The sequence below is a fragment of the Amphibalanus amphitrite genome, unplaced genomic scaffold, assembly GCF_019059575.1.
Source record: "Amphibalanus amphitrite isolate SeventyFive unplaced genomic scaffold, NRLGWU_Aamphi_draft 000935F_arrow, whole genome shotgun sequence".
NCBI classification, from domain to species: Eukaryota; Metazoa; Arthropoda; class Thecostraca; order Balanomorpha; family Balanidae; genus Amphibalanus; species Amphibalanus amphitrite.
This window is the reverse complement of record NW_024882429.1, coordinates 21628-42991: the sequence shown is the minus strand read 5'-3', so window position 1 is coordinate 42991 and position 21364 is coordinate 21628. Positions and strand designations below refer to the sequence as shown.

The 21364-nt window shown below is 57.3% G+C and overlaps 1 protein-coding gene across 1 annotated transcript; it reads right to left on the bottom strand.

The window, feature by feature from the left end:
• Positions 1-2: 2 nt before the first annotated feature.
• LOC122368267 lies at positions 3-20916 on the bottom strand. The gene is made up of 6 exons (XM_043342034.1): positions 20686-20916; positions 19953-20036; positions 19469-19618; positions 2062-2192; positions 1372-1638; positions 3-1176 (listed from the first exon to the last, which is right to left on the bottom strand). The coding sequence occupies exons 1-6, from the start codon at positions 20695-20697 to the stop codon at positions 177-179; spliced, it is 1644 nt and encodes a 547-aa protein (XP_043197969.1). The 5' UTR covers positions 20698-20916; the 3' UTR covers positions 3-176.
• Between the last annotated feature and the right edge of the window lie 448 nt (positions 20917-21364).

Below are 21364 nucleotides of genomic sequence, written 5' to 3'. Positions count from 1 at the left end.
AATGTATGCTCGAAGTCATGATTGAAAACCCATTTTATCACGAGTGAAGAAAAACAATATTGAAACACCATGAGGTCTTCAGATGGGTGGGGCTTCATACAGGAGTCTACAAAGAAGACAGTTCTCAGCCACTGGCCCACGAAAACTTAATTCAAACCATACGCCCCACAAATGACTTACGAGGTCACTTCAGACGGATCATCCGTCTGTGACGGGCCTGACCTGAGTACACAGACCACCTGACCACGCGCTCCGACCGGCACCGGCACCTCCCGAGTGTCACCGCTGTCCGTCGCCTCTTCCATCGCCACATCACCGTCCATCGGCGCTTCCTCGAGCGGCGTGGCCGGCTCGGTGAACACATCACAGATGGAGCGCACCTGATTGCGGATCCGGACAGCCGATCGTGCGCCGCGCAGCAGCGCCAGCCGGCCGGTCATGGCGAACGTGTCCCAGCGGGTGGTGAAGGTCTGCACGGCGCGCGCCCACCGGCGCCAGTCGCTTCCCTCGGAGATCGTCTTCACCACCTCGTCGGTGAAGCCCTCCAGCAGGCGGCGGGCCTCTTCGGCCGCCGCCGAGGGCGATTCGTTAAGCGGGTCGGACAAGTCTGTCCGTCCGTCCGGCGAGGGAGCGTTGATCACCACGATCGACGGTTGTGAATCATCGGCCTCGGCTGACGGCGGTGAAGAGGCTGCTCCGTCTGACAGTGGGCGAGTCAGTTCGACAGACTGGTCTGGTGGTTGACTCAGCACTGTTGACTGTTGTGGCGGGTCAACCAGCAGTGCCGAATGACCAGGTGTCTCATTTAGCACCAGCGAAGGGTTGGAAGGTTCGCCCAGCACTCCTGAAGGGTCGGAAGGTTCCACTAGTACCGTCGAATGGTCGGGTGGTTCACTCAGTACAGCCAAAGGGTCTGGCCGTTCATCCAGCACTTCCGATGGTAGTCGATCGTCCTCCATCCAGTCGTCAAACAGTTGGGTACTTTCTGCGAAGCGCATCAGGTCGCCTTGGGACCGTCCAGTTGCCACCACCACTGCGACCTGCTGCTGAAGCTGCTGTTGCTGTTGCTCCCGCAGTAGCTCCAGGTGGCACTCGGAGGAGGAAGGCTGTCGAGGAGCTCGGTGTTCCCGACCGCGTATGTCCAGCTGGGCACGGCCGAACAGCTTCTTGTTTAGCCTGCAGCAAAAACAAAAACGGTGCGCTCAGATCGAGAGCGTAACCAACCGAAAACGCGGCCCCACCGAGCAACAATAGCACGATTGCAAAATTGGCCGTACTACAGACAAACTTCCCAGTGTATCATTTTCATCCCTTCTTTTCACACCGCTGCGACATGGGGCCGAACGGTAGCCTGCCGCGTGCGTCTCTCACCGGTAAATGTAGCCACGATCCGGGATCACGGCGTTGTCGCTGGCCGCCTCCTCGAATTTGTCTCCGAGCTCCTCCTTCATCTGACGACAGAAGACGCGCCAGGCCCGGGCCGGCGACCGGTGTTCGGTAAGCAGTTCGGTCAGCCGCTGCTGGGTGGCGTCCGAGACGCGGCGGTGACGCAGCACGGCGTCCATCGAGTGGTTGTGCGGCCCGCCCGACGACCGAACAGTCAGTGGGTAGAGGGCGTCCATCCTAGGGGTGCGTCGCCTGCGCGCGGGCGGGGGTGTTATTGGGGTCGCTCCGGCTGTCAGCCGCCAATAGCCCTTGCCCCTTTGTCACCTGCCCCCCTCCCCCCCAATCCCGTAAGGAATTAGTTGCCTTTGTAGCAAACAACTTCCTCTGACGCCGAAACTAACTTCGGACTCTGTTCGAACAATCGTTCTGACAAATATTGCACCACTTGTCAATAAAGGAAAAGCGGAACAGTGCAGTCCAGAAAAAAACACGACGTTTCGGTATAATAATCTTAAAAGAAACATTTATATATCTTACACACAATAAAATGTTTCTGAACAGAAATGATCAGGTAACTATTGTCATGATTATGAGAGAAAGTACCACACCAGCTTCACTTGATAAATCGACTTTCCACAGGACATCTACAAACTGAAAGAACGAGCAAGAACTTACTTGGAATCAGCAAGGGCCTTCTCAATATTTCGAAGGGAAAGTTTGACCCGAAACGGGCAGGCAATGTCCTTGGGCGAGATGCCCTTCTTGCCAGGGTGGTCGCGGGAATAGTGCTGGCAGGCCAGGGTCATCTGGAAGAGATCGGTTGTCAGGTAAGGTCATGGTTAGAAGTTGTTATTGAAGTATTACACAAAATATGAAGAAAATAGTGATGATGATGATGATTTGGAGTGACAGGGCGCACCAGCTGCGAGGCTATATCGCGCCCATTTCTTATTTGACTTCCTCAGTGTCGGGCGTTAAAAATCACCTGAAGGCCGGAGGCCGCAATAAACGAAAAGAGGCGAGAAGAGTCAAGCAAAGAGGACTCGTCACCTAAGACTGCTCTCAAAGAAAGCTGGGCCCCGCGCAGGCCCAGAAATTTCAGCCGCTCAGCTTCCAGTCTTGGACACTCCAGAAAAACGTGTCGGACGGAAAGTCTGTCGCCACATCTCGCACAAACAGGTCTTGGGCCGACGCCAAAAAGGTATCCATGGGTACCGAAAGTGTGTCCTGTGCGAAGCCGACAGAGGATGACCTCCTCTCGACGCGACTTGCGTGACGCAGACAACCAGGTTGCCAAACCCGGTTTGATGCGTAGCAGCTTGTTTGTCTGACATTTGCTCCAAGCCTCCTGCCACTTTCCGCGGAAGAATGAGCTCACCGCAGGGAGAAAGTCCCTGGCCGGTAGAGGGAACCGGCGGGAGCAGGGCTGCCGCGCCGCATGGTTCGCAGCACGGTCCGCCCGCTCATTGCCAGCTATACCAACATGGCTAGGAATCCAGCAAAAAGTCACTGAGGTACCCTCTCGGTCGAGAGCCGTCAAACGGAGAAGAATCTCCTGTACGAGGGGGTCAAGTGGATAGAATTGTGTCAAGGACTGGAGTCCGCTCAATGAGTCGGAGAGGACAAGATATGACCGAGCGGGATGAATCTGGATAAAACATAAAAGTTTGAGGACGGCGACCAGTTCGCAGGTAAAAACGGATGCATGTTTAGATAAAGTAAAACATCGCACAGCGTCGCCGCAGACGAAGGCACAGCCAGCACCGAGGTCCGACTTGGACCCATCGGTGTATGCCACGGCATGGCCTGAATATGATCCAATATGTTCCAATGCCTTCGCCTTGAAGGCCAGAGGCAGAATTTGGTCTTTCCGTGTGCCTGATAGGGTTAGGTCCACAGAGGGGACAGATAACCTCCAAGGCGGTTCAGGCAGGATAACAACTCGCATGATGTCCCGAGTGCTTAGGCCACAATCTCGGAGGAGATCGGCCGTTCGGGTGCAGAAAACTCGAGAGCGGCTCCTCTCGTCGCCATCAAAGACTGCTAAGAGCGACCTGGAGAAAGCCGGTCCGTGAGCAGGATGGGAAGGGAACTGACGAAGTTTGATGGCGTATCGCATGCCCAACATCTGCCTTCGTAAGGCCAGAGGGGGCTCGTTCGCCTCAGCTAACAAGCTGACGACAGGAGTGGTTCGGAAAGCACCAGTCGCAATGCGAATCGCTGCGTGGTGGACAGTGTCCAGGATAAGCTTGGATGAGGATGCAGCGTTGTCATAGATAAAAGATCCATAGTCCAGACGGGACCGCACCAGAGACCGATAAAGAAGGAGTAGCGTACTACGGTCAGCGCCGTAGGACATGCGAGCGACACATTTCAGAATGTCAAGAGCTTTAAAGGTAGTGTGCCACCTTTGAAAGATTTCCCGTTTTATTTTTCCTAGGATAAGAAGCTTCTGTTTTTACCTAATATCGCAAAAAAAAAATAAAAAATGGGCCTGGAATAGTGCCTTTTTCGCCTAAAAGTTTATCGGTTTTTAGATATGTATAACAACTGTAGTGGGCTCACCTGCAAACAGGCGTCGGGCAACAATCGCGAATGCGGCGCACTTGTGACAATAAGCAAAGGTCATTATAGTGTTACGACCATACGACGTACGGGAATGAGTTATCAGCTGTCTAATCGTAGACAACACAATGTCGAGCCTTAAACTGTAAGCCTGTATTGGTATTGTTTCTTAAATTTGGCTGTCGAACGTTAATTTGTGGTTTGAAATATGATTTTATGTAAAATAATTGATATGAAACAGCCGTCTCTTAAGTTATGACCACATTACACCACACGCAAGTGGCAGAAATGACAATGATCAGCTGACGCATTTTTCTTGGCCGAAGTCAGAGCGCGCGGCCCGACGCACCACGCGTATTTGGAAATTCCGACCTCGACGAGCATCAGAAGCCACCTAACAGGCGTGTTCGAAACCGCAGGAGATGATGATGAACGGGTTTATCGAAACTTGATTGGATGAGCCTATCGGTAATAGCGATTTTAGTGTGTGCATTTATTGTTCATAGTGGTGTGAAATGTGGTTGGGGTACGACCGACAACCCGTCGGGGCGAATTTCGCACTGGGGTACTCAAAATTTGAAGAATTTAAGACGTTTCCATAAGTTTTAAAGGTATGGATAAGTTCTAAAAATCCGGTTCTCCTTATCCGGGTCATTAACTCCATATGGTCCAAGAAAGCTGGCACACTACCTTTAAGACATCTGTCACGGAGACACTTTATGTGACTTCGGTATGTGAGTCGGCAGTCAAGAGTCATGCCAAGGAACTTGGCCTCCGCAACCACTGGTATGGCTTCAAGGTAGAGCCTCACCACCATGGGTGCAGTGGGGCGACGCTTACGGGAAAACTGCATGCCTACCGTCTTTGCAGAGGAGAACCGGAAGCCGCTCTCCTTGCCCCATGCCTCCACTCGAGCAACTGCCATCTGCAGCTGTCGCTCCATTGATCGAGTCGAGGCCGCACTGCACCAAATAGCGAAATCATCGACGTAAAGAGCGCGGCCGATGGCTGGAGAGAGGACCTTTTCAATGTCGTTGATCATGACACCAAAAAGCGTCACGCTGAGCACACCGCCTTGTGGGACTCCATTAATCTGGGCGAACCGCTCAGATAACTGGTTGCCCACACGAACACGGAAGAAACGATCACCAAGAAAACTGCTTAGAAAATGACCCATCGTGCCTCGAATGCCTAGCTTATGCAGCTTCTGTAAGATACCGAATCGCCAAGTGGTATCATACGCTGCTTCAATGTCGAAGAACAAAGCGCCTACTTGACGACCTTGTTTAAAATTCGAGCGGACAACTGAGTCAAGAGTAAGAACGTGGTCGACAGTACTCCGGTGCTTTCTAAAACCACACTGAGAATTCGCAAGAAGTCCGTGCCGCTCCAGATGCCAGGTAAGTCGGATATTCACCAGCTTTTCCAACAGCTTTCCAACGGCGGATGTGAGCGCAATTGGGCGGTAGTGCAGAGGGTCCAAACCGCTCTTCCCTGCTTTCAGAACAGGGATGACAACTGCCTCCCGCCAGGAGTTTGGGTAAACACCCGTCATCCATAGGAGGTTGAACAGCTGAAGGAGAGCATCCAGAGCAACCGGAGGGAGATGGCGAAGCATCTCATTGTGGACAGAATCCGGGCCTTCTGCGACACATTTAAGACAGCTTATAGCTGACTTGAGCTCAACCATGGTAAAAGTATCGTTGTAGCTCAAAACGTCGGAGGTGCTAAAATTGACCCCAGAAGCTTCACAAGACGAGCGGTGCCTGACAAAGGATTCGTCGAGGGACTCATCACCACACCGCCGATAGAGGGCGCGGCCTATCTCCGAAGCAACGGCGTTTGGCTCCATGATGTCCCTTCCATCCACCTTCAGCACGGGTAAGGGTACAGAGGAGTGCCGGCCCGAGATGCGCTTTATGCGCGACCATACTTCGCCGATTGGAGTAAAACGATTAAGAGTGCTGACATACCGTTTCCAAGATAAGATCTTGGCCTCTTTGATAGTGCGCTTGGCAACCGCTCTGGCTCTCTTAAAAGCTATCATATTGGCCGTGGAACTATTCCGCTGAAAGGCACGGTAAGCACGCTTTCGGGCACGAATTGCATCAGAGCAGGCATCACTCCACCACGGAACTGGTGGTCGTCGGGGCATACCGGAACTGCGGGGTATGCAGGCTTCGGCAGCCTCGACGAGTTTGGACGTGAAATCATCGACCTGTGATAGGCTGGCTACCCGCCGCCTACTGGTGAACTGTTCATCAGGCCTGCTGACCGCCACCTAGTTGTGAACTGATAAGCTGTGGTACGGCCTCTGGCCGTAGGGTGTCGCCAGTGTTGTCTAGCCCCGGCTGGAAAATACATTCAGTCGTGACCTGACCGTGGTCTGTCTCACTGGTGGCAGCGTCTGACGATGCCTACGCCGGACGCAGTGGTAGCTGTACGCGGTGGGGAGAGCCGTTCTGTGGCTCTTAGCAGGACGTTCGGTGAAGAAACGTCACCAAGTGCGTGGAGAAGTTTCAAGGATCATTATCTTCTCGTCAAAGAAGCCAATATCGCGCGAGGGGTAGCGCTATGGCAAGATCCAACCTATCGGAGCGTCGAGCTACGTTTGTGCCTTGTCGGAGCGCCCGCCGAATTCCTGAGGGAGGAAGCGGCACAAGGATCCCCGTGGGTGAAGGACGACGAGGGCATTTTGAATCGGCTCGAGCGCCGTTACGTGACGACCGAGGCAATTGAGGTGAGAATTCTGAGATTTGAGGAGGCGAACCAAGGTCAGGGGGAGAGTTTGGCCGATTTTCTAACGCGATTGCAGCGCCTGGCTGGAGATGCGTTTGCAAGTGAGTCGAGCGATATAAAGCGCAAGCGAGTCGTCTGGCGTTTTTTAGACGGACTGGTGGATAGAGATATTCGTGAAAGGCTGATACATGAACGCTGGATGAAGGACGAGGCAAACGCAAAGGAATATGACGAGATCATTAAGATTGCAGAAACAGCACGGGCGGCGAAGCAGGCGGCCTCTCTCACAGGTCACCGTCATCAGGTGGGCGGGGCCTGCGCCGCGGGCGCATGGCTCAGAGAGGGCAGCGTAGCTTCCCCTCCCCTCTCCTCAGGCGACTGCGAGACGCGAGGGCATGGCGGAGCTGTCACCGCCACCTCGACCGGCCCTCCCCAGCCCAGCCGGGGTGCGCGGGGTACCGGGTATCAGCAGCGATCGGCACCAGCTCAGCCGGCGCGCCAGCGGGAAGGTCAAGGTCAGTACACCCGCCGTCCCCCGGCTCCGCGCAGTGGGGCTGGGAGAGGTGACCGGCCGATTGGGCGGTGCTATTACTGTAATATTGCACACCTGGGTGGATGGTTCAGTTGTCGGAAGCGTCTGACCGAGAACCCCTCATGGACCCCGCGCCGCTCGTTCGGTCCCGGCTCCGCGGCACCGGTCACCCCCGGCTCCGCGGCGCCGGTCGTCTCTGATGAGCAGCAGTGGCAGCCGGATTTTCCGTAGTGGGCCCCCCTACTACAGGATCTCAGGCGGGGCCCACTGAAGTGAACCCCCGAAGGGTACGACAGTGGTCTCGTCAGGTACCAGAAGTTAATTTTGTTTTCTCTCATGTTTGTCCTGTGGAAGCTGACGTGGACCCCCAGTCTGCGGGAGCTGATGTATCCCGCATTCTCAGCTCAGCCCCCTACGTTTCGGTTGAGTGGAATGGTGGGGCGCCGGGGAGAGCAATGGTGGACACTGGAGCTGACTGGTCACTGATTTCAGAGGATGAGCTAACTTTCCGTGAACGACATGCTATTCGCCCATCCAAGGTCCGTGGCCGAGGTGTCAGTTGCGAGACTATCCCGGTGCTCGGTGAGGTGTGGCGCGACGTGAGAGTTGGTGACGTAACCGTGCCTGAGCAGCGTTTTGTTGTGGTGCGAGGACTTATCGTGCCGGCTATATTAGGCATTGACTTTTGGGCCCGTCTCGGCAGCTTCAAGCTCGACCTGCAGCAGCGCCACCTGGTGTTGGAGGAGCTGGGGGTGACGCTGGAACTGCACAGCGCGGCTCGCCCCGAGAGCTCGCCAGAGGTCGTCCATCTGAGGGTGCGGCGCGACGTCACCATTCCTCCTTCGACGGAGGCGCTGGTCCCTGTGAGAGGGAATGAGCTGAAGCCAGGTGAGGAATACCTGTTGGAACCTGTTGGGACTGATGAGTCGGCTGTTTGTGCATCATATTGTATCGTACGGGCCAGTCACGAAGAAACGATTTGGGTCAAGGTAGCAAATGTGGGCGCAAATGACGAAATTTTGAGACGAGGCGAAGTGATCGCCCTGGCTAAGACAGATTTTGTACTGGAAGCCGCGCCGCGGCTGAACGAGCGCAAAGTTGACATTTCTTTCAATATCGGACCTGATCTGACTAAGTCTCAGCGTACGGACATCGAGCAGTTAACCGCAGAGTTCAGCGACGTCTTCTACACCGGCGGTCGCTTGCCAGTTGTCCGTGTGAATGTGGAGCACCGTATCAATATCGTTCCAGGCACGCGCCCGATAGCGTCACGACCCAGACGTCTGTCTCCTCGCCTGGAGGAAGAAGTGCGGCAGGAGCTTCGGCAACTCGAGTCGATGGGGGTCATCAGACCGTCCCACAGCCCGTGGGCTGCTCCGGTGGTGTGCGCCCGCCGCAAGGATGGACGACTGCGGCTGGCAATCGACTACCGCCGCGTCAATGCTCAGTCCGCCGCTTCGACGTTACATCCGATCCCGCTGATGGAGGACCTCGTAGATCGGCTCGGTAACGCCAGATTTTTTTCCGTTCTGGATGCCAAGTGCGGCTATCACCAGCTGCCGCTATCACCAGGAGATAGCGAGGTTACTGCATTCGTGGTCCCCTGGGGGCATTACGAATGGGCAGAGCGAACTCCGTTCGGCCTCCATGGGGCTGGCTTCTCTTTCCAGCGGATGATGTCAGCTGTGCTCGGCGAGTCGAATTACACCGAGGCACTGTGCTACCTTGATGATGTTCTGGTGTGGGGTGAAACATGGGGGCAGCACCAGCGTCGCCTCCGTTCAGTTTTGGAGAAGATACGAGATGCAGGACTGGCACTCTCACATCAGAAATGCCAGTTTGGAATGAAGACCGTCGAATACTTGGGAGCAGTCATTGGCAACGGCATGGTCAGCATGAGCGAGGCACGTGTGCAACATCTTCGAAGCCTGCCGATGCCTGGTGACGTTCACGAGCTGCGACGCGCACTGGGCTCGTTTGCGTTTGTACAGAGATGGATCCCCGGCGTCGCCGAGACTGCACGGCCACTGTACGACGCCCTGGACAAAGACGGTCGACAGAAGCTGCACTGGACGGACAAGATGAAGTCAGCGTTCAACAAGCTGAAACAACAAGTATCAGATGCAGTAGCGCTGTATCTCCCAGACTTCACCAAGCCGTTCACGCTCGTAACAGACGCAAGCGACGTCGGAACCGGGGCGATGCTTGCCAACCGTGATGGCCAGCATCTGAAGCCCCTCGGCTTCTTTCATCATGCTCTGTCACAACACGAGAAAAGGTACAGTACCACCGAAAAGGAGCTTTTAGCAGTTGTTTTGGCAGTCAACAGATTTAGGGTGTACCTGTCTAACGGCCCGTTCGACCTGATAACTGATCACAAGGCTCTTCGGTGGTTAAACTCCCTCGACGCTAACGACGAACACGGTCGACGCGGTCGGTGGATTGACTTTTTGCAGCAATTTCAGATTCGGCCGGTACACAAGTCCGGTAAACATGCAGAGATGACGATCGCGGACTACCTTTCCAGAGTGGGGCCAAACGGTGACCTGGTGTGCAGCGTACAGGCGCAGACGCTGGACCTGGAGTCAGATCTGACGACGACCATCTTTTCGCCGGAGCAGCTGCTAGCGGAGCAGCGCATGGATCAGCAGGTGTCGCCGGTCCGAGCAGCTCTGATCAGCGGAGAGCGGCTGTCAAGTAAGTCGTCAGAGGCAGCCCGGTTTCTGTATCAGTTCCGTCACCGACTGCAAATTAGCCGGGATGGGATACTGCGATACATGTTTAACGGTGGACGAAAACAGCTAGCAGTTGTGCCTGCTAACATGAGGGCTGAGGCCCTACGTCTGATTCATGATGCCCCCCTTAGTGGACACATGGGACGGGACAGGACCTGGAAGCGAGCTCGTGACACGTTTTGGTGGCCAAACATGAAAAAGGATGTAACTACGTACGTACTTGGATGTGAAGTGTGTGCGAGGAACAAACCACCCAAAAAGCCCGGAAGGGCGCCATTGCAACGAACAGAGATGCCGAGTGGACCCCTCGAGAAGATTCAGGTCGATTTTGCAGGACCCTTCCCGAGTGCTGACAATCATCCGTATCGTTATGTACTGCAGATTCAAGACGTCTTCAGCCGGTACCTGCTACTACTGCCAGCGGAGGACAGCACAGCGGAGACCGCGGCCAGGCTGGTCCGCACACGCTGGATCAGTACATTCGGCGTACCCGTGGCGGTATGTTCGGACAGGGGGCCTCATTTTGCGGCGGAGACCTTCCGAGGGATGTGTCGCAGTATGGGAATGCGGCATAAGATGGGTGCTCCTCTCCATGCAGAGAGCCAAGGGCAAGTTGAGCGTCAAAACCAACTGATTGCCAATCTGCGCTGCGTGTGTGACAATGACGCCCGTCTCTGGCCTACCCGCATTTATGATCTCCAGTTTAGCCACAATACTTCACAGAATGCGGCTACTGGGTTCAGCCCGTTCGAGCTACTATTCGCCCGCCCAGCTCGTCGACCGGAGTCGGCGATCAGCACCGGCGAGGAGCCGGGAGCAGCGCAGTCACCAACCGACGAGGTGGCTGAACGGCGGCGTCTACTCGATGGTATGCATCAGAAGGCGCAAGTAAGTGTCGAACGTACGCAGGAGGCACGGTTGGCGCATCACGCTACCAGAGCACGGGGACAACCGTTTGAGATCGGTGATCTGGTTCGATTGCGGCTAACAGTCGCGGAACGGGGCCGACTTGGTGGGAAAATGTCACCTGTTTTGTCGCCGCTGTACCGGGTGATTGAGGTGATGCGTGGCGGATGGACGTATCGGGTTGCACGTGTGCAGAGTACAGGGAGGAGGAAGAACGACATAAAAATTCGTCACTACAATGATCTGATACGTTCCACAGTTGAAGCGGACCGGGGATGGATCAGAGCGGAGACGAAGACCGAGACGGCGCCGTCGGCTGAGTCCAGCACAGGATCGACCAGCACCGCTGAGGACAGCAGTAGCAAGGACGACTACGAGGACGAGGATGAAGAGGAAAGATCAGCCACCATTCGCCCTCAGCGCGCGCGGGAAGCACCTGACCGTCTAGTTGTGGATCCTAGACGTAAAACCTACGAAAGCCGAAAATTGAGTGGTGGGGTGTGATAGGCTGGCTACCCGCCGCCTACTGGTGAACTGTTAATCAGGCTTGCTGACCGCCACCTAGTTGTGAACTGATAAGCTGTGGTACGGCCTCTGGCCGTAGGGTGTCGCCAGTGTTGTCTAGCCCCGGCTGGAAAATACATTCAGTCGTGACCTGACCGTGGTCTGTCTCAGACCGACAAACTGTATGTTGAAACATCTGAGAATGACTCTGTCAGTCTCGCCTCGAATTCGGTCCAGTCTGCCTTCGTTAAGTTCCACCTGGGTGGCCGACAGCCAACTGAGCCATGCTCCCGGAGGTCCAGCCAGATCGGAAAATGGTCGCTGCCCATTGGGTGCGCAGCAACGCGCCACGTGAAAAGAGGAGCGAGCTGCGGACTGCTAAGACTGAGATCTAGAACTGATGTCTGGCCAGAAGGTAGAGTAAAATGAGTTGGAGCACCGGAGTTAAGGACGCATAAGTCCTCATCGCCAATAAAAGATGCTAAAAGTCGACCACGGGTGCAATCTGTCTGACATCCCCATGCAGAGTGGTGAGAGTTAAAATCGCCTAAAATCAAAACTGGCTGAGGTAGCTCTGCCAGTAACATACGAAGATCCTGCACAGGGAGAGACTCCCCTGGTGGGCAGTACAGCGAACAACAGGTTAGCTCCCGGTGACCGAGAGCCACCCGAACAGCGACCGCTTGAAGCGGGGATCTGACCGGGATTGGTCTCGTCGAAACTCTATGGCTGACAGCCACGAGAACACCACCGTGAGCAACTGAGTCGGTATCCAGGTCCTTCCTGAAAATGGAATACCCTTTGAAATGTAGGTGATGCTCTGGCTTCAGCTTCGTCTCCTGTAGACAGACCAGGAGAGGACAGTCGCGACGGATCACCGTCTGTAAATCAACAAGGCTACTGCGGAGTCCTCTACAGTTCCACTGTAAGAAACTCTGCATGGAGAAGACAGTAAAAGAGGCGCAGAAGCGCTTTAAAAGCCCGTCCAGACGTAAAACAGCCCAAGAAGGCGATAAAACTGTTCCAGGACCCTGCTCTGGCGGCGACGGGGGACCACGCTTGGCCGAACGCCTGCGTTCGGCCAGCACCGAGCTTGGGGGGCTCGGTGCAGGATCCGGCACGCTGAGGGTTCCGGATGCCGCCCCAAGGGACGGCGGAGGGGGCCGCCTCGGGAGAGGCGGGGGAGGGGGAGGGGGCATGGCCGGAGAGCCGGCCGGGGCGTTCACCGCTGGGGACGGCCTCCCCTCCCTGGCCTTCTCGGCCAGTCTGGCACGTTTGGCGTCCCTCGCCCGTCGCTCCTCCTCTCCTCGCTTCAGGGTTTCCAGCATTGCTGGGCTGATCGCCCTGTCAGATCCCGGAGATGGTGGTACAGTGGCTGTTGGAGACTGGCGCCTCGACGGGCGGCGCCGTGGGTGAACAACGGTCCAGTCATCCTCAGATTCTGCCCGGCGACGTGCATCAGCAGCAGGCTCTGCTGGCACAGAATTGGCTGCGGGAGCCGGCGGAGTGTCATCCTCAATGAGCCCCGAGAGGAGCTGGATCAGCTCTGCTACAGAAAGCTGGCGAAGATTGCCGGCCTTCCTGAGGGCACCACTCACTCCGGGTCCGAGGGCGACCCGGCTTGCAGCAGGTTGGGGTGGCCGAGCGGCCACATCTCGGTATGAAAGCGAAGGTGCGGGAGTGCGCTGTCGCACCCTGTCCCGCGCCTCGCGAAAGGAGACGTTCTCCTTCGTCATCAATGCGCGCACCTCAGCCTCGAACACAAACTTAGGGCATTTGCGGTGCCATGCCCGGTGCTGGCCACCGCAGTTGGCACATTTGACACTGTCCGATTGGCAAGCGTCAGAGCCATGCCCCTCAGCTGAGCAGACCCCACAGCGCTGTGTTCCCCGGCACTTCGAGGAGACGTGCCCGAAGGCCTGGCATTTGAAACACCGGACTGGATCCGGAAGAAAGGCACGAATGGGAACCACAAGATAGCCAACCTTGACCTCCCGCGGGAGGGTGGGGCGGTTCAGAGTTAAAACGATTGAGTCGGTGTTCATAAGAGATCCTTTCACCTTACGGCGGATGCGGCGGGCATGGGTGACACCTTGCCCTTCCATTCCGTCCACGACTTCGTCGTCCGCCACGCCGCGGAGGTCCGGGCATGTGATCACTCCCCGCACTGAATTTTTGAACGGATGTGGTTCAACTTTGACCTCTATTTTGCGAACCTGCTTATCTCGTGCCTTGAATGATATTTCTTTGAGGGCAAGCATATTCCGGATCTCAGTTTGGTTCGTCAGGTGGATTTCCAGGGTCCCGTCTGGGCGTTGGGTTACACGCTGAGGCTGACAGTGAGGCGAGAGTGCCTGCTCTCTTTGAAACGGATTGAGTTTGAGCGGCACTGGCTGGCCAGACTCATCCTGATCGGTTGAGCTCATGAGCAGAAAGTGAGGCAGCGGCCTCCCAAGATCACCGGGTGGTCGAGGGGTTGCCTCAGTCGAGGTCTGGGGGCGAGGACATCCGGGCGGGGTCGGAGTTGAAGTGGTCGCCGAGGTCGAAGTGGTCGCCGAGGTCGAGGTGGTGCCGTCTGGAGGGATCCGCCTTCTCGGGGTGGACGGTGTGGGCGGCGTCAGCTGCCCGGTCCGGCCGTGGAGAGCGGCCGGATTCACCAAACGGATCCCACATGCCCCCCTCGGGCGGGACGCCGGATGGCCGACGTGCCACCCTCGGCGCCCCGCAGCCGCGACACCACCGAACACACCGGACCACCTGCTGCGGGCTGGGGAGCCGCGTCGCCGCGGCCCCCGGTCCGCTGAGTAACTGAACACCGACGGCCCCGCCACGAGCGCCAGTGGCGGGGCGCGCGGCCGCGGCCCATCGGGCCCCCGAGGAGGGTACAGCCGACGTGCCAAGAATCGCCGGTATCGCCACAACTGCCGCACCAGAAGCCAACTACTGCTCGTCAGTTGGAACGCGGAGGGACTGCGGAAGAAGGTTCCCGAGGTCTCCCGCTGGCTCTCTGACAGGAAGGTGGACGTGCTGGCGGTACAGGAGGCTCAGCTGCCGTCTGGCCGGAACATCGCCATCCCGGGGTACCAGGCGGCCGCGGTCGCAAGACGGGCGCAGGGCAGGAGACGGGACGGGCCGATCAAGGGTGGGGACGTCGCCATCTACGTTCGGGACGGCCTGTCCTACTCAACCATCGAGGCGTCCCCGCTCCTGCCCCAAGACACCACGACGGAATGGTGCGCCATCAAGATCATCCCGCACCAAATGCGAGGCCAGCCCTCAAGAGAGTCATCATCACTCGACATATACAACCTGTACCGCCCCCCGTCCCGACTGTCAGCTGAGGACGAGCGGGAAGACCACTTCTCTCTGGACATGTTCCCATCGCTACCCAACGTCATAGCCGTCGGAGACATCAACGGCCACCACCCCGTCTGGGATGTTAATTGTTCCGAACCGGACGCGGTGGGGACCCGGGTGAACGACTGGCTTGAGCTCCATCACTGGGTGACTCTCAACTCCGGCGCGGCCACCTGTGTCGGCTACGGGAACCGCACTCGACAGACCGCCCCGGACGTCGCGATGTGCCACCGCGACATGGCGGGCCGCTGCACGTGGGCGGTCGGTGAGGACCTGGGGAGCGACCACCTCCCTCTGCTGATCCACACCTCGATCGGCGGCACGCGACCGAAGAGGATTCGCAAGAGCCGATGGGCCTTTCACAAGGCGGACTGGACTGGGTTCGCGGCTGACTGTGACGCGGCCCTCGCTGACCTGCGCCCGGACTCGCTGTCGGTGGAGGGCCTCAGCGAGCGGCTGGTGGCCGCGATCCTGTCCGCCAGCACCGCCCACGTCCCGCGGGGTGCGCGCGCCGACCCCAAGCCATGGGCGCTCGATCCGGACCTCGTGGCCGCGGTGGCGGAGCGCCGGGAGGCGAGGGACGCCCTCAAGGAGCACGACTCGGAGGAGGCGAGATCCAGATGGAAGACAGCTAAGAAGTCAGTTGCGACCATGGAGGCCGAAGCACAGAAAAGGAGCTTCCGCGAACTGGCGACTGGAGAACTGAACAAGCCGGCAGCCATAGGGAAGGTCACCAAGATCCTGCGGAAGATGGAGGGTGCTGCACCGGACGTCTGCCCAGACCGGGCCATCAACGGGGACTGCGGGCAACTGCTCGCGGAGGACCGGGCCAAGGCCGAGGCGTTCGTCCGCACGTACGCCCACGTCAGTAGAAACGTGCGCCAACCCAAGCGCGACCGGATCGTCAAGACGGAGCTCCGCGGCCTCAAGGCTGCCCCGTGCCGCTGCAGGGGACAGCGCACCGACCAGTGTCAACCCTTCACCGAACAGGAAATGTACGACCAAATCCGACACCTCGGGACGAAGAAGGCGCCAGGACCGGACCAGATATGCACCGAACACCTGCGGCACCTCGGACCGACGGCCTACCGGACCCTTCTGGCACTCATCAACAGATCGTGGTCCAACTTCGAGACGCCCGCCTCATGGCGACGGGCGACCATCATCCCCATCTTGAAGGCCGGCAAAGACCCCAAACAAGTGGGCAGCTACCGCCCGATCGCGCTCACGAGTCACATCGCCAAGCTAGCGGAGCGGATGATCGCGGCCCGGACGACCTACCTCATCGAGCGAGACCGACTGGTGCCCCCCGAACAGGTCGGGTTCCGCCGCGGGAGGTCGGCGGAAGACAGTCTGGCCCGCTTGGTCCAAACCGTTCAAGATGGCTGGAATCGCCCCAAGCCGAGACGAGGCCCGGAGGATGGCGTGACGGCGGACCGCTTTGTCCTCCTGGCGTTCGACTTCTCCCGTGCCTATGACACGATCGATCACCGGATGTTGCACCTGAAGCTCCTCAAGCTCCTCCCCAGATGTCTCGCGACCTGGATATTCCGGTTCCTTCGCGACAGGCGGGCCCGCGTAGAGGTCAACGGCGCGCACAGCAGCGAGCGCGTGTTCCGCGCGGGCCTGCCGCAGGGCTCGGTCCTGGCGCCGACCATCTACACGCTCTGGGCGGCGGACCTTATCGAGACCCTGCGGAACGCCTCGGACCGCACGGACGTCCTGATGTATGCGGACGACACGGCCACACTGAGCGCTGGAGCCACCGTAGAGCTCGCGGTGGCTCGCGCCCAGAAGTCGGCCGACGCCCTGGCCCGATGGGCAAGGCACTGGAAGATGTCCATCGCCGGACAGAAGACCCAGGCGCTGCTGCTGACTCAGCGGAGCAGGGACGAGCGTGGCGTGCAACTCCTGGTGAACGGCACGCAGGTCACCGGTGGCACCAGCCTACATCTTCTGGGGGTGACCTTCGACAGACTCCTACACTTTAAAGACCACTGCGACTCTCTGCGGCGGAAGGTCCGGCCGCGGACGGCACAGCTGCGGAGGATGACCGGCCGGACCTGGGGTCTCCGCGAGGCGCAGCTCAGGACAGTCGCGAACGGGTATGTCCGGGGAGCCCTTGAATACGCGGCGGGTGCCTGGCTCCCGGCCGCGTCCCCGTCACACGTTCAGCTGGTGGAGCGCGAACTGCTGGCGGCCGCCCGGGTGGTGACCGGATGCCCACGGTCCACCCCCAGGGACCCCCTGCTGGCCGAGGCAGGCATCCCTTCAGCATGGTCCACCAGGAAGACGCTGGCCGCGCGAACGCTCTGCCGAGCGCTCGCCCTGCCGGAGGACGACCCTCTTCGCCGCGTCGCGGAGGCTGACCCACCCACTCGACTACGGTCTACCACCGGCTGGCGACATCTGGGGCGATCGGCGCTGATCGAGGCGGGCGCCGAGGGAGTGACGGTGGAGCCGCGCCTCGAGGTTCCCCTCCTCCCGTGGTCAACCTGCCGCCCGATCGCCTTCAATCTGGACGTGGGACCCGGCGGTCGTCGTGCCTCCTCCAACGAGACGCGACGAGAGGCCGCGCGGCGGCACCTGGCGGCGCTCCCAGCCCAGGCCACGTGGATCTGGTCCGACGGCTCTGCGGACGCTGGGGTCAGGCGAGGAGGGGGCGGCGCCGTCATCTTTACCGCGTCGGGGGAGACTCTCGAGGTGGAGGTGGCGGCGGGAGGCCTCTGCTCCAGCACCCGTGCGGAGCTGTTCGCCCTGAGGGCGGCGCTGGAGCGAGTCCGGGATGAGCCGTCCCCCGCCCCGCTGGTGGCGTGCTCTGACTCACGAGCCGCCCTGAGCCTCCTCAGCGCGGGAGCGGCCGCCCAGACCACCACTATCGGCGCGGCGATCTGGAGGACGCTGCTGGACATTGCCGAGCGCCGGCAGGTGACCCTGCAGTGGGTCCCTGCTCACTGCGGGCTGGCGGAGAACGAGCGCGCTGACGCCCTGGCCAAACAAGCGGCTACCCTGCCCCAGGGCGCCGTGCCCTCGGACGCTCGGTCCCTGACACGGGCAGTTCATCGGACGGCCACACGTCAGTGGCGCGAAAACTGGCCCGACTCCTTCTTCAAGACTATCTTCGGGAGCACCCTGCCGCTCCCCATTCCCGGAGAGGACCGAGAGGCCGCCATCTCGGTGCACCAGTTGAGGGCGGGCCACTGGGGCCGCTCGCTCCAATACCTGCACCGGATCGGCCGCCACCCCTCCGTGGCATGCCTGCAGTGCCCCGATAAGCGGTGCCCCGCGGCGCTCTGCGCCGTGTGCCGGGAGGAGGCGGACGTGCCGGAGCACGTCTTGCTCCGCTGCCCGGCCCTCGCTGGCGCCCGCCTGCGGCTAACTGGCAGCATTTACATCGACCCGTCGCGGCTGCGGGGCGCCGACCTGGTGGCTGCCTTGGAGGCCGGCTACCTTCGCCATAGGGAGCCTCTCGGCTATGGTCCTCCGTAAGGAGGTCCCAGGGGGAACAACAACAACTACAACAACAGGTCGAGGTGGTCGTGGTTGAGGTCGAGGTCGAGGTAGGGGTCGGGGGAGGGAGTTCAGAATCCATGCAGTGTGAGTTGGTCTCCGCCAGCTCGGCCGCCGACGCTCCGCAACGGCGCCGCTACAAGGCCTGGGACGGCCGAGCTGACTGTACGGGACTTGGCGGCACCTTCCGCGGGGGAGAGAGAGACTCACCACCCCCCACGGTCGGATACCGCCTCCTCCCTTGACGCCTCGCCGAGTCACCGCCAGGGGCAGCGACAGGTCCGTCCCACCGACGGAGGACGAGCACAAGTGCCCGAACCCCGCCGGCGACACCTCTCCGACACCACCCCCGGCGGCATCACGACTGGGAATGGCTCCTCAAGTGCGGCGCCCCACTGAGTGTCCCGCCCTTACAGAACTCAGGGCCAAAGAGGCGTGTTGCCCAGCCACCGCGACTGGCTCCGCACGGTGGGGGGCTCAACCTCCAGGATCCCGTTGTCCTGGGGTACGGGTCGGCTCGCCTAGCCTAGTAAAACCGGCTGGTACCCGAGGGGACGCCACTCCCCTTACACTAGCCCAACTCGGCTGTGTTCCTGCGGGTGCAAAAACACCGAAAAAGGTAGGAAAAGAATCAGAAAGCTGTGATCGAACGAAACGCGGACATCCGGTGAGAAGCAAAGCAAAAGCAGACAAAGACCACTCAAGAGAAACAAAACCACGAAAACCAAGAAAAGTCGGACCGTACCATCTGTCCATCCAGCGATCAAAGCAAGTCGTAAGCAAGCATGGGTCAAGCTGGGGCCGAGGGGGCGCTACTCCCCTTGCTGGCCGAGGCCAGGGCCGCCGCGGGGCAAAGGCCCAAGGAACCCAGTCCAACAGCGACCCCGGCCACTGCCAACCCCCTGCGGGGCCAATCCTGCAGACAATCCATCCAGTAAGCAAGGCAAGTCCAGGTCAAAACGCACGTCAAGCTGGGGCCGAGGGGGCGCTACTCCCCTTACTGGCCGAAGTCACAGCCGCCGCAAAGCTGGGGCCAGATGACCTCGGCTAAGCAGCAGCTCTGACCACGGTCAGCCCCCTGCGGGGAAGAAAATAGTGAAATAAGATAATAACAAATTGCCCTCATTTCAACAGAGATGAAAAGCAAACAGTTCACACCAACACAACACACCAATCATTCTTTCCATGCAACTGTTACCTAGTTATATGTGAGACATCTCACAGATTTTCTTACCGCAATTAGAACAAACGCCCTCTTCTGCATGCAGGTTTCAGTTTTAGAAAGGCTGCTCTTTGTTAGATCCTCAAACATGGTCTGCCATTGCCTCACACTTTCCTTAGTGGGTTCACAAGAGTAGCAGATGATCTTCCCATTCAGGAGCTCCTGTGAATGAGATAAGAGTGTGAGAGAACTGGAAGAGCTACCAAGGTGACTGGGAGCTGCCCCACAGCTCCAGAGTGCATCCATCTAACAGAGATATGACAAAATTGAGCTTTATGAGGGAGTCACAATTGTAACAAAACTATTTTTTACAGAAGCTCACTAGGCTTAGTTGAACATAAATATTACAAAAGAGATAAACAAGGTTTTAAAAATACTTTTTCATTTTCAGAAACCTTTAACCATACAGAACTGTCAGAATCCAAGCAGAACAGTAGTCACAGGCAAGGTCAAAAACAAGGTCACACTCCAACTCCCAGGTCAGAATGGCACATACCTGTTCTATATTTGGTATCATGTCCAGACGTTCACATAGAATATAGTGCTTCAAGTTCACACCAATCATCTCAACATATTCTTTCTGAAAAAGAATGCATTGGTAAATTAACCTGAACATTGCTATAGCACATTCATGAGTTCACACATTCCAACAACCGCCATGTGTCCCTATCTAAAGACGTTTCCTTAAACTTCCTAAAGATATTTAATATATATTTATATACACTGTGGATATTTCAATCTTAGTACAAATAGTCTTCTATCAGAACCGTATCCCCAGTATTCCGGTCCCAGATGTGGACTGTGGCGGCAGTGCCACGTACCATTCAAATGAATAAGCTTGAAAAATACAATAAGGCAAGCCTGCGCCTTAAAAATACCTGCGCGCCAACATGCAGGGTGTAGTTAAAGTTATCCACCCCTTCCCCAAGGGTTTAGTTAACATCGTAAAAAACACTGCATAGTGCATAGTGCCGCAAAGTTTGGAATTACTATTGCCTCAATTTAACACATTGCATTCAAGTTACAGCCTCCTAATTTGCCCCACTGATATACCATATTTTCTCCTTTGAATAAAAGGAATCATGTACGAGAACCAATCCCTTTCCTGATTTTTCAATCTTATATATGGTTATGACCCAGCCCACTCTATTCTATAATCTACTTTAATCTATTATTGAGTCATCAAAATTTAGATTGATACCAAATAAAAAAGGCCAAAATTAGCTTACCTTGGTGAGCATCTTTATTTTAAATTCTTACGGGTGGGCCACTAAATCACCTTGCTTACTGCAATGAAATAGGCCTGCCGATGTTGGCTCACTTGCTAGTGTCTTCTATTTACTATGAAAATGCCAAAATTCCTACATATCTCGCCTGCACACCCCTGCTGTTTCCCCTGTTTCGAACCATGCATGCAAGCAAGAGAGATAAAGCACCGTGGTCCGTCACGACAGTCACACACAACAGCTGGGTTTCTGTTCGGAGCGTTCGGAGTACTGCCAATTTTGCCATATTTGGAAGTTGAGTGATGCCATTTCTCAGCGTCTCATTGGCGGATTGCAGGAACTACGAGGTTTGACCAATGAAAAGCCGAGAAATGCAAGCCAGGGTGTAGCACGCTGATCATAACAAACAGCTTGCGAACAGCGCTAGGAAATTGTTCGTGGCGGGACGTTAAAAAAAATCGACCTTCGACCAACCGAATTCAGGAAACATTTCCTATATCAATATAGATAGTCTGTTTTTCTAAGAATCTTGGATAGCATTGTTCTCTGTAAACCGTCCGAAATGACCTTCATTGAAACCGCTACATAAATAACACGTGACCGCGAGTTATGAGCTATTGCCTTCACCTCCCACCTTATTCTCCCATACGCACGCCATACTCGTACATCCACGATTTCGATT

Excerpts from the sequence above, each read along its gene's own strand:
- LOC122368267 (XM_043342034.1), bottom strand. Across the intron at positions 2,193-19,468 it reads GGGCGTTTGTTCTAATTGCG|ATGACCCTGGCCTGCCAGCA; the intron begins GTAAGAAAATCT and ends GATCTCTTCCAG. Across the intron at positions 1,639-2,061 it reads AAGGCCCTTGCTGATTCCAA|GCGACGCACCCCTAGGATGG; the intron begins GTAAGTTCTTGC and ends GCCCGCGCGCAG.